Source organism: Bubalus bubalis, chromosome X (genome assembly GCF_019923935.1).
Source record: "Bubalus bubalis isolate 160015118507 breed Murrah chromosome X, NDDB_SH_1, whole genome shotgun sequence".
Lineage (NCBI taxonomy): Eukaryota > Metazoa > Chordata > Mammalia > Artiodactyla > Bovidae > Bubalus > Bubalus bubalis.
In genome coordinates, this window is record NC_059181.1 from 14,823,695 (window position 1) to 14,836,502 (window position 12,808).

At 38.7% G+C, this 12,808-nt stretch overlaps 1 protein-coding gene across 1 annotated transcript in view; it reads right to left on the minus strand.

Annotated features, from left to right (window-relative positions):
- The window catches only part of FRMPD4 (FERM and PDZ domain containing 4), an 847,051-nt gene that overhangs the window by 356,715 nt on the left and 477,528 nt on the right, over window positions 1-12,808 (minus strand). The window contains exon 5 of the mRNA XM_025277011.3: window positions 2,795-2,833. Within this exon, the coding sequence (XP_025132796.3) occupies window positions 2,795-2,833 (39 nt within the window). The remainder of the gene's footprint in view (window positions 1-2,794; window positions 2,834-12,808) is intronic.

The following is a 12,808-nucleotide window of genomic DNA, read 5'->3' on the forward strand; positions in this document are numbered from 1 at the left end:
GGTTTTACATTTCGCCCAAGTCTCTCCAAATGATCAATTCTCCAATCAACGCATTTTTACAGCACTGATCTCATTTCTTCTTGCCGGATCCCTGAGGAAATTTCAGGTTTGACTTTTGGCTGCTATTCCCAAGCCTGTCCTCTGCCCACTAAATGTGGGGACAGCTTGCCTCAAGCATTATTTAGCCAGACCCAGAAGGGCTGCTGAAAAGCTACTTGGGGGCAGCTCAGCCTGCAGACAGAAACTCCCTTCCCACCAGGAGTGTCCAGCACCAGAAGGCAGTGGTTCTCAAACTTGGCTGCACAAAAAATCAGTGGTAGTCCAGGCCCTAAACCATACTAATTACAGCAGAATCCCTAGGGGTGGGTCCGGGCATCAGTATTTTTTTTAAAACTCTCAACACTATCACAAATGCACAGCCATGTCTGAGAATGGGTGCTGTAAGGTACTCCCAAATGAATAATGAATGAAGACAGTGCAGAATACCTCTTTCCCATTGCTGCCTTGTTGCCTACATCAAGGGTCCACAAACTTTGTTTGTAAAAGGCCAGAGAGTAAATACTTTTGGCTTTGCAGGGCCTTCTGTTGCAACCAGTCAATTCTGCATTTGCCACACAAAAAACAGCCTTAGATAATATGTAAATAGTTCCAGGGCCAGACTGGGCACTTGAGCCCTACTCTGCTGACCCCTGATCTAGACTGTGCTCAATTATCTGTCTCTTAGTGCTAGTATGTTAAATACATCATAAAACACACAAATGAAAATTTTCAATGGACAGGATAAATATATGGTTAATTGTGTGTTTGATTATTAATAGTACAGAATGCACTCCTGCGGAACCATTCCTGTTAATATTTTTTACAGAGAGCAATTTGTTTTAATATGCTTAATTAATTTTGAAAATCTTGGTGTCTCACACTATGATACAGCAATCTGAAGGTCTGGCTTGAAGTTCATTGCTAAACTGGGATCAGTGGCTCTCAGAGTGAAAGAAAAAATTCACAGGGATCAGAGGACCCAAATGTTGACTGGCTGAGTTTTCCAACTCATACATCTCAGTTTGCAGCCCACACCCACTGACTAGGCAATCATTTTTGCTGAACCTCTGACAGAAAATGTCCATCTTCCATGGCAATAATCAGTTGTCCCGGAACCTAATGGGAACATGTCAATTTTCACATTTTTAATACATGAGTTCAGAGTCCACTAAAACCTTAACTCTGGAAGCTTTTGAAGTAGGTTAGAAAACTCTGTTTCCAAGAATTTTAAGCATTCAGCTATGAGTAATGATAGAAAAAATTATCATTTTCAGCAACAATATATTCACCTAAGAATATATAACAATGGAAATACAAACATCCATTTGCAAAATGGTCTAAAAGCTTAAAACATGTTTTTCTTGAAAAGCAGTTAACTACTTCTTCAGTGTTTGAATTTTTATTTTGAAATAATAAAGTATGTTTATGTCTCAAAGTCTATTAGCATACAATTAACACCCTCTTGTCACATTTGAAAATAATTTTTGTAAGATATAAAGAACATTTTAAATCTTGACAACACCTTTAGGAAGTGTTTTGCCATGAGATAAGGAGTAAGCCTTCGTATACATCAAGATTTTCATGGCCGTGTCTCATCTCATCACCAAGGACGGTAGTGTCTACTATTTGAAGGTATGTTTTAATTAAACTAGGCATAGTACTGACGTCCTACAGGATGTAACCAACAGCATGCTGGAAAACACTAAGAGCCAAAAAAAAAAAAAGAGAGAGAGAGAAAGGAGCAGGAGTACAGCTGACAACTCCTCCATGTTCTAAAACTTTCACACTTCCCTCTAAACACATGGTCGCATGTGATATGCGGTCACATGCTACACACCAAAATAAGCATTCCAGCATCAGTCTGTACACTGTATGGTACAAAAGTTTCATCTTGAGGGACAGAAAGCAAAGCTTCGCACCTGGATTCACATGTTGCACCCACTGGTACTTTGGAGCCCAGCGCGCCAGAAGGCAGAGTGAAAGGGCTTGGTAAGGATGGGCAGCCCACAGAAAGTGCGCCAGCACCCGCTGTTCTCTGCCCGTGCATACCAACCAGAAAGCTTCTCAGCCTCTAGGACTCTAAGGCACCCACTACAGCAGTCAGTCAGGAAAGCCAGTTCTCATTTGGCCTCCATTCTAACAAGGCAGTTTATGCTTTGCAAATGTCAACACCTGGTAACTAACCAGAGTCATCGCATCCTCATCCCAAATAACTCAGACTTTTCCAGAAAAGATGGGCCAAAGAGATCCAGAAAATCATAATTTTTAAGTCATCTGTGATTTCACCTAAACATTCTTGACACTTTCCCCTAGGTTCTTATTAGAACAAAATAGCATAAAGGAAATATGTTTCGTAACAGTGACAAGACAATGTTTAAGTCTTTGCCATTTACTTTCAATCCAATTTATGCAGTCATCAAGGGCCCTAAAATTCAAATGGGTTCTATATTCAGATCTTAAAATGGCAATAGGAAGTTCATTAAATCAGAACTAAAAATTCTTCATTGAATATAAATTTTAACGATTTTAGTAACATTAAAAAATGCTAAACCATGCATGCCATTTACAATGATGATCCCCGTAACTATAAATGATTTCTACTTCCAAATCAGAGTGCGATCACTGCATTCTAGCAGATACATTCCTGACTTTAAACCGACCTTTGTAATGTAAAAAAGAATGCCATAGAACCCTTGAGGATTTTTATGGTACTCATTGTAACACTGAAAGCAAGCATACCACACAGTGGATTTACCTGGATACCCTTGTGAAGGGGTGCATTTCAGAAGAGGATCTAAAATAATGAGAAGAAAAGGAAAATGTGAAAAAAATCAACAAAACTCATTACACTTGATAAAAAAATAAATACTGTAATCAAGTTTTCAATTGAGTTTAATAAAATCTATTATGCTTATATCAACTGGAAACACACAATGATTGAGAATATTTTTACTTTTCTTTCTCTCCAGAATTTAGATCATCCAATTACCACCTAAGATGTTACTCTTTAAGAAATGTGAAGATGAGCACAAATTATAGCAATTCACTCAGTGTAGATGGGCTACAGACATGTAACATTTGGGATGTATTGCGGTCACTCAGGTTCACCAAGCTTGGCCTTGATATTTGGTTATTGGGGGGAGTGGACATGATAGAGTCTATACCTTCCTAGAAAACTTACTCTCACTACTGTATCAGTTAAGAAAGTTTATACAGGAGTCAAATTTCATATATTTGAATGTATATAAAAGCACCACTGCCTACTAACTGTGTTACCTCAGGTGAGATAATTAAATTCTCTCTGTCAAGTTTTCTCCTTTGTAAATAGGAATGATAATGGTTCCTATCTCTTGAAATCATTGAAAGAATTAAATTTTAAAAAGTCACCCAGTTTACTAAACCTGACTTGTCATTTAAGGTCTGGGCTTTCCTTCAATACCACTTTGTCCCCTGTCAGCCCCTTTAGCTAAGGAGAGCGGTATTTCACCCTCAATTTAAACTGATGATTTAAACCAGATAATTGTAGTGGGAGCTGTCCTGTGCAATATAGGATATTTAGAAGCATCCTTGGTCTCTACTCACTACGTGCCACTCCTTTCCAATTTTGTGACAACAAAATCTATATACAGACACTGCCAAATATTCCCTAAGGGGCAAAAGCACCACCCCACTGAGAACCACGGTATCAAGCTCATATGACAACATTTTGTTTATCGATGCCTATTTCTCGTCCTCATCTGTCCGTCATAAATTTCACCTTAGGCCTTACTCAGTCTTGTAATGTGTCTTGCCTTACTTTACCCTTCAGAATCTGTGTAATTTTAATCCAGGCCTTGCCCATCTTATTCTCAGACACCTACAAATCCTCTAATAATCACGAACTGGTTTTCCCAGGCTGCTTACTGCCTCTTGGTCTTTCCTACGGCCCTTCCCACAAATCCACAAAAATATGAGATGACAGTGGTGGGGTTCAGAATGCACTACCCAAAATAGGGCATCTTGGTATACTGGATATTTTAAGCTGAAAGAATTTGAGAAACAGGAGGTGCAAGAAGGACCCTCTGGCTCCGCCTCCTCCTCCCTCATAAGACCCTCAAGGGAGACATGCCCTCTCCATATCAGAGGAAAGAAACACCCTTATGTCCGAAGACCAAGGGTGGCCTAAAGGAATCTGAACGAAGAGGGGTGGATAAGTTTTCACTAGTTGACTACCCTCAGCTCCCACTCTTCTGTTCTATCCTACTTCTTCACAACTTTCCACTCCTCGGCAAATCTAGCAAAATAGACCCCCTTAACCATTAGGGATATGATCCAAGACCCATAGTCGATGCCTGAAACCTCAGGGAATACAGATCCTTATATATACTACGGTTTTCCCTAGACATGTATACTGATTATAAAGTTTAATTTCTAAGTTCGGCACAGAAAGAAACTAACAATCAGTTCAGCTCAGTTCAGTTCAGTTGCTCAGTCGTGTCTGACTCTTTGCGACCCCATGAATCACAGCACGCCAGGGCTCCCTGTCCATCACCAACTCCTGGAGTTCACTCAGACTCACGTCCATCGAGTCAGTGATGCCATCCAGCCATCTCATCCTCTGTCGTCCCCTTCTCCTCCTGCTCCCAGTCCCTCCCAGCATCAGAGTCTTTTCCAATGACTCAACTCTTCACATGAGGTGGCCAAAGTACTGCAGTTTCAGCTTTAGCAGCATTCCTTCCAAAGAAATCCCAGGGCTGATCTCCTTCAGAATGGACTGGTTGGATCTCCTTGCAGTCCAAGGGACTCTCAAGAGTCTTCTCCAACATCACAGTTCAAAAGCATCAATTCTTTGGCGCTCAGCTTTCTTCACAGTCCAACTCTCACATCCATACATGACCACTGGGAAAACTGTAGTCTTTTTTTTTTTTAAACTTTACAAAATTGTATTAGTTTTGCCAAATATCAAAATGAATCCGCCACAGTAGCCTTGACTAGACGGACCTTTGTTGGCAAAGTAATGTCTCTGCTTTTCAATATGCTATCTAGGTTGGTCATAACTTTCCTTTCAAGGAGTAAGTATCTTTTCATTTCATGGCTGCAGTCACCATCTGCAGTGATTTTGGAGCCCCCAAAAAATAAAGTCTGACACTGTTTCCCCTGTTTCCCCATCTATTTCCCATGAAGTGATGGGACCAGATGCCATGATCTTCATTTTCTGAATGTTAAGCTTTAAGCCAACTTTTCCACTCTCCACTTTCACTTTCATCAAGAGGCTTTTTAGTTCCTCTTCACTTTCTGCCATAAGGGTGTTGTCATCTGCATATCTGAGGTTATTGATATTTCTCCTGGCAATCTTGATTCCAGCTTGTGCTTCTTCCAGCCCAGTGTTTCTCATGATGTAGTCTGCATATAAGTTAAATAAGCTAAACTAACAATAACTAATAATAAAATGGAAAAAATATATACTCTAATAAAAGTAACTTGAATATGCTTTCTCTTTCTCTCAATAATATCTCACTGTACAAAGTGAATGCCTTATTCGTAGTAACCAAGCACTTACACACTGCAAGAAAACTTTTGCAATTTGAAGTGCAACAGGAAAACTAACATAGATTTCTTTTTCCTTCTTCATAATGTAACAGTGAGAAGATGCGTTCTTACCAAAGGTCTGAGCTGAGTATCCAATTCTTTTGCTTTCTTATTGAGTAGAGAACTTTCTTTCACCTTTTCACTTAAAGCACTTCATGGCTTCTCCCTGGCATTTCAGAATCATCAGTATCATTCCTCTGGCACGTTTGGGCCGGGGTTAAGTAAAATCAGGATCACTTGAACACAGCAGTGCAACAGGGCGATAGCTGATAACCTCAGCCCCTAAGTGACTACAGGGTGGGACTCGCTGGACAAATGGACGATTCACACCCAAGGGAATAGAGCTGATGTCGCGAGATTTCATTACAGGAGAATTCATTCCGCTCCTTAGAATGGTGCGTATTCTAAAACTTAACAATTGTTTATTTCTGGAATTTTCCATTTAGTATTTTTGGGCCTCAGCTGACCACAAATAGATGAAACCATGGAAAGCAAAACCGCTGATAAGCGAGGGACAATTATAAAAATGTGTATGTTTAACTGTTTGAGTCTTTTCCTTAGGAAGGCAATCATCATAAGTAAAACATACTAAATAAATGTGTGTGCTTTTCTCTTGTTAATCTGTCTTTTGTCAGGTCCATTTTCAGGGTCCCTTTTAGAGAACCTGGGAGCAAAGAAAGAGAAAGAATTTTTCCTCTTCTACAGTATGAGCCTGTCACTGGAATGCTATCATTTAATTCATATTTGCAGACATGCTGGTGCAAGTAAGTCAATGGATAATTCTTACTACATTCTTTTCAAAACAACAAAATGGAAGATTAACCCAAAAAATCCAAAAGACCCCATTTGCTTGCAATATTAAAATGAAATGGGTTTTGCCAGGTTTCTCTCTGTAAGCAAGTGAAATTCATTTTCAACAGTCTTTAGCCAAATTTCCTGGCAAGCGAAGTCAAAACTTAATCACACAAAAACATTAACTAGTGTATTAGTCACTAGACATAAGATAAATTTATAACTGTTAAGTTGAGAAAGCCATAAACAGAAAAACTACTGAATATCTAAAATATTTTAAGTTGTAACACCATCTAATAAATATGACAGGCAAAATGTTAGCTATAGAAATGGCTGATCCATGATATTTACTCAAATGCCCGCATATTAAGGATTAAGCTTTTTTTCTTCTTTTAAGAATGCACTAATTGTGGTGCATTTGTGTTTCTTTACGCAACCCAGCAGCTGTGGTTCCAAACATGAGCCTTTGAGAAATACATTTAAATGAATATTTATAAACTTTTCTGTAACAAATATATTTAGCAACAGTAGCAGATGCCACTGCTTTCTCAGTGTTAGCTGTGTCACTAATTAGAGTCCCTCTCTAATCACGCTGTCCTGGTCCCAGTCACTTGTCTCTTAACTGGACCACCACCACATTCAGGATACAGACACACAGGCCAAGTTTTTTCAAAAGTCTTAAAACATACATAAACCATAAGCACTTAGGACTAACAACCTCAGATCTTCCCAAAGCAACTGTAGGCTCACTTAAAATTGACATTTTTATGTTATGAGCATCCAATGGGATAGTACCTCGAATACCACTGGGTAATTTCTACGTATTCTTCACCGCCTGTTTGCTCAGTATACAGTCCACAGACCACCAGGCCACTGCACAGAATCCTCAGTCTCACTCCCAAAACCGATTTGGAAGCTCTAGGAGGAAGAGTCTGGAAGTGCATGTTTTTAGCAAGATCTATCTCTAGATGACCTAAAGTTTGCAAGCCACAGCTTAAGATAATTTAGGCCCACGTTCTCCAGTAAGCGGGCTTGATAACTCCAAGTTGGTTTTAATGCCTATCTTTTGTATGTTCAAGCCCCCCAGAGTTCTTTTATCACTGCCTTATTACCTCTGGTAGAACTGATTCAGGTATTTACTCTCTCTTCACTCTAAACTTCTTAAACAGATTATCTGAGATTTACAGACAATTCATTTACTGGGAAGGGGCCACTTCTCTGGTAAAAAAAAAAAAAAAAAGAGCATAGCTACATTCCAAGAAAACTATTTCTAAAACCGGCAGTGGACTAGATTTGACTCGCAAGCCCTAGTTTGTCAACTCTTGCTGTAACCTCCTCAGTGGAGGCTACCTATCTCCTATTCTAGCCTATCTCATGGCGCCATTTCTTAAATTATAAATCCTGTTATCTTACTACCCAACCTCAGACTTCTGTTTACTATTTCTGAAATTGTTCTTTCAAAGGTCATCAATGACCACCAAACTGCCTGATTGTATCACCTCTTCCAGTCTTCATTTTCTCAAATTTGAAACTTGCATCTCCTTCCCTGATGTCCAGCTCTACTGTCCTTCTGATTTTTAAATATTAATTCTCAGTCTCCTCTTGGCTCCTCTTTCTCTATCTCACCCCAAAATGTAAGGATTTTCTAGACTTAGTCATTCCCTCTTTTTTAGGGAAAAGGGAAAGACTAAGCCTGGATGACCTCATGCATCATTCACTCATCATTCCCCTGGAGAGTCTTCTCTGAAATCCCCTGCCAAGGCTCTGGGCATCCTCTTTTTGTCTTCCTATTGCACCATGGATGCATATTAAATTATTACTGTTGGTTTCTTGATCTGCTATTCCACTGTGTAGTAAAAGCAGAGATGGTATCAGTTTGCAGAGAAAGACCACCATAAGAAAATATTCAGTCTCTTAAAAGAGGTAATGTATAATTGCAGGGTATCTGTGATTAGGATGATAAAAATCAAGAATTTCAGGTTGCTGTTTTCCAAAAAGGGGAAAGGAAGGCCATCTAGTTTCTAGTAATAAAAAGTTTAATTATATAAGTCCTTTGTATGAAAAAAAACTGAAAAAAGTGCAAACAAAAGCATCATCTTAAATCTACAAGAACCAGAAACTGTAAAAAGCAATGGAGCAAATTTGGAAAAGAAACAAATAGAAATTTTATAAATAGTAATAGAAAAACTCAATGAACAGGTTTAAAAGAAGACCACACAGAGTTGACAAAAGAATTAGTGAACTGGAAGATAGATTTGAAGAAATTATCCAGAATGTAGCACAGAGAAACAACATGCTGGCAAACACAAAAGAAAGAGGGGAAAAAAAAGAAAAAGGGCAAAATACAGAGGACCTAACCTTCATTTGCTACTGAGTACTGAGCTGAAACAATACACAAAGAATTATCAGAGAATATGTTAGTCTGATAAAACGTAATAGTCCACAGTTTTAAGACATCCCCCAAAATTAACAAAGAGGATAAAATAAATCAAATGCACATCTACAAATGGATATATTCTAAAAAGGAAACAACAAAAGAGACTGTCTTCAAAACAATCATATTTAGACTTAGAGTTGACTTGTCAACAACAATGGAAGTTCCAAGACAGTAGAATAATACCTCTAGTGAATTGAGAAAAATAATGCCCACTTGGAATAATAAAACCAACAAAAATATTTTTTAAGCATAAAAACAATATAAATACACTTTCAGAAAATTAAAATAGATTAGCACCAACAGAACCACACTAAATGAAACTCTATAGTATGTACTTCAATCAGGTAAAAACAGAGAAAAATATGCCAGAGGAAATTTCTAAGATACAGGGAAGAAAGAAAAACATATAAAGTAGCAAATATTTGGGTTTAAGTAAACAATCACTAACTGCATCGAGTAAAATTCATCTTGTGGGATAAATTAAAATGCAGAACAACAACAACCATGTATACGTTTATAACTGAGGGAGCAAGCAAATGGAGTTTCAATATTTTTTTGTTTTGTGGGAAGATTATTAAAGAGTTAACTTTAGACTTTGATAGCTAACAAGTCATGTTTTATTTTCTACAGTAATCACTAAAAGGATAGAAACCTGCCAAACCAACTGGTCCTGAAAATGAATGCCATTGGAGTGTCACATCCATGCCCAGCCATCATGACAGTGGATATACAGAAAGATAGGAAGGAAAAAAAAATCATTATGGGCCCTTCCTTGGTAGGCTCAGATTCTTCCCCATCCAAAAATATATATATATATGTAAGGCAAGAAAAAATGGACAAGGAGCATGGAATCACTGAGACAAATACAAAGCATAGAATAAGATGGTAGATTTAAATCTATACATATAAATATCTTCTCTATGTAAATATTTTAATATAAATACTTACATTAAATATAAATGAAAGCAATACTCACATTAAAATAAGATTAAATATTTTTAAATTTCAACCTTATGCTGCTTGTAAGAAACATAAAATTTAAGATAACAGAAAAAAGTTATAAAATTTAACATAATAGAAAAAAGTTAAAGGATAAATAAAGTATAGGGAAATCAACAGAGGAACATCTACCCATCAGCAGAAATAGAGTGGAAAATCTCAACTATTGATCTCTTTTCCTGCTGGGCAGATAAAGATTTCTAGTAATATTATTGTATGCTACTAGTGAAGTTGAAAATAGTTATCCACTATGACCAACTTCTTAAATTACGTCAACCTAGCTGCATTAGCTTGGAGACAATATTGCTTCTATAAGGAGTCCTTCCTTTGCTCCACATGAATGCTATTTTATGCTGAATATACTTCAAGAAAAACTTGATTTCATTTAATGACAATGATATTTATTCACTGAAGGCAAAGGAGGAAACTGGGCTGGTGATGGTTTCTGAATTTTAACATTCTTCCTTCATTTTTACTGAGGGGATTACCTAGGACTAAGACCAGTAAGACTTGTGCTGACATTGTTTAGCTCATTAGGCTGAGAAGGCATTGCTCTGAACACAAATGAGCAGAATCCAATCTGTGGAGACCAGTTAGGTTTGCTTCTACACAAGCACAGATGTCCTTTCTGATCCAATCAGCAACTCTTACACCAAGGGGATCAGCAAGACTGTCAACAGAACAGAGAAAATCTGGAACACCAGACACAATACAAGGATGTCCTGCCTGAAGGCTGCTCCAAGGCTTCATATAAGGACAGCATGTTTTGTGCACTGGAATAGTACTATAAGTGATTTGCTTCTAAAATAAATATGCTCAGATATCAGACTTTTGTATCTGCATGCCCCATTCCTTGATTCATTCAATAAATATTGATTGTCCACCTATGACTAGGAGCTAGGTATACAATGGTTAGTTAGCTAGAAGGTGGTCTCTACTATCACAGTGTACATAAGCTTAGCAAGTGATCAAATCAGCCTAATTTTATATACGAATTTCTCACCTCAAAAACTAATTTGGTGGTGGTGATTTAGCTAAGTTGTGTCCAATTTTTGCAACCCCATGGACTGTAGCCCCCCAGGCTCCTCTGTCCATGGGATTTCTCAGGCAAGAATACTGGAGTGGGTTGCCATTTCCTTCTCCAGGAGATCTTCCCAACCCAGGAATCGAACCCAGGTCTTCTGCATTGCAGGAAGATTCTTTACCAACTGAGCTATGAGGAAAGCTTTAAAAAAAAAAAAACTAATTTAATTACTGCTAAGTAGTGACAAAGTTTCAAAGTTTTAAAGTAAATTTGGTGCCACGTTTCTAAGTAAACATTAGTCCTCAAGAACTGACAGGCCTTATTTCTTGATCATTTTCCATCAATGGTTTAAACTTTAATTGCTAAGCAGGGAGAGTGACTTTCTAGGTGTCTCTTAGAGATAACTTCATATAAATGAAGTTTCCAGAATCCACTGGCAGCACATAGAGGCAAAACAACACAGAAGCTCTAACAGAACTTGGCTCTGAGCATGAAAGGTCCCCTAGAGGAGAGGCTGGTGAACTACGACACATAGGGGAACTCTCACAGCCACCTGGATTTTGTAAATAAAAGTTTGATTTGAACACAGCCATGCTCATTGGTTTGTATATTGTATATAGCAGCTGCCATGCTATGATGGCAGAGTTGATCAGTTGCAACAGTGATCCCATTTCCTGCAAAAGAAAACATGTTTACTATGTGATCCTTTACAGCAAAAGCTTGCTGTACAGGGAATCCAGAGAGGGACTTTCTCAGTCATATAGAAAATGGTTTCAGCCTCCATGCACAGACAACTGTTGAACAGCCAGAGAGAAAGACCCTTTCAGCAGCTGGTGCATGCCAAGATGGCTCCCTGGAATTAGCTATACCGTTTTTTGATAAAGACTTTTATTAAAACAAAGCATATATCATCATATAATTAAACCATCTGAACACTTGCCCTTAACAAATGCCAAAATGGCTGCTGGGCCGCCTTCACTGCTTTGGTGAACCAGGATCAGGGTCCCGCTCAGAAAAGTGCACGTTGTTCCCAACTTTCCTAGAGAGCATGCTGCCTTCCTGTGAAAGCCTGCTTGGTCATCCACCCCCTACAGTGTCTGTCATGGTACTCTCTGCTGGTTCATCAGGAAGCCTGAAGCTACTGCCAGGACAGTCACTCTGTCAAGAATTCACTGTGCAATTCAAATGCACACACCCCAAACACAGCTAATGGGCCACGTGTGGAGCCCAAACCTATTTCTCCAAGACCCAGCTGGACACAGAGAAATGAAAAAACAGAAACAGAGAGCACATATTCATGACCTCTTTCTGTGGTCATAGTAATAAGATCCAAATATCCTATGAACATTAGCTACCAAGCATCAACATTTGTAGGTCATATTGACCCCAAAAAGACAAAGCTTCCTACAACTGCATGCTGCAGAATCTTCTGGATACAGAGTTAAGCTCTACATTGATCTTGGTGAGACAGTATTTATTTAACTTTCTGAGTGAAGAGTGGATCTGTTGGATGGAATCCAAGGTGGATGTTAATGAGATACAGAGGATCTTGGAATGCAAAGTACCACTAGGGAGTCCCTGTATTTCTATAAATGTGAGCAAAGGAAGCAGAGGCATGCCAGAAGAAGCTAGGACCTCAGTGCCCAGGTATATTCTGCCAAGGCCCCTTATGCCACTGAAAATCAAATGGTCATCCTAACTATTTACATATGACCCAACACACTGTAACCAATCCCCACTTTAGTTACTACAGCAACATGCACAGAGCCTTACATTTACCTGCTCTGGAAAACTTCAGAGACCTCTCTAACTCCTCTCCTTTCTCTGAGCCCTCATCCAATCATTTTCCAAGCCCTGGGCGCCATCAACCTCCTAAGTGCTGTCATGTTTAGCTCTCTCTAATTCAGGCCTCTAGTTCAGCCCTCTTCCCTCCCACAAAACTGTTACAG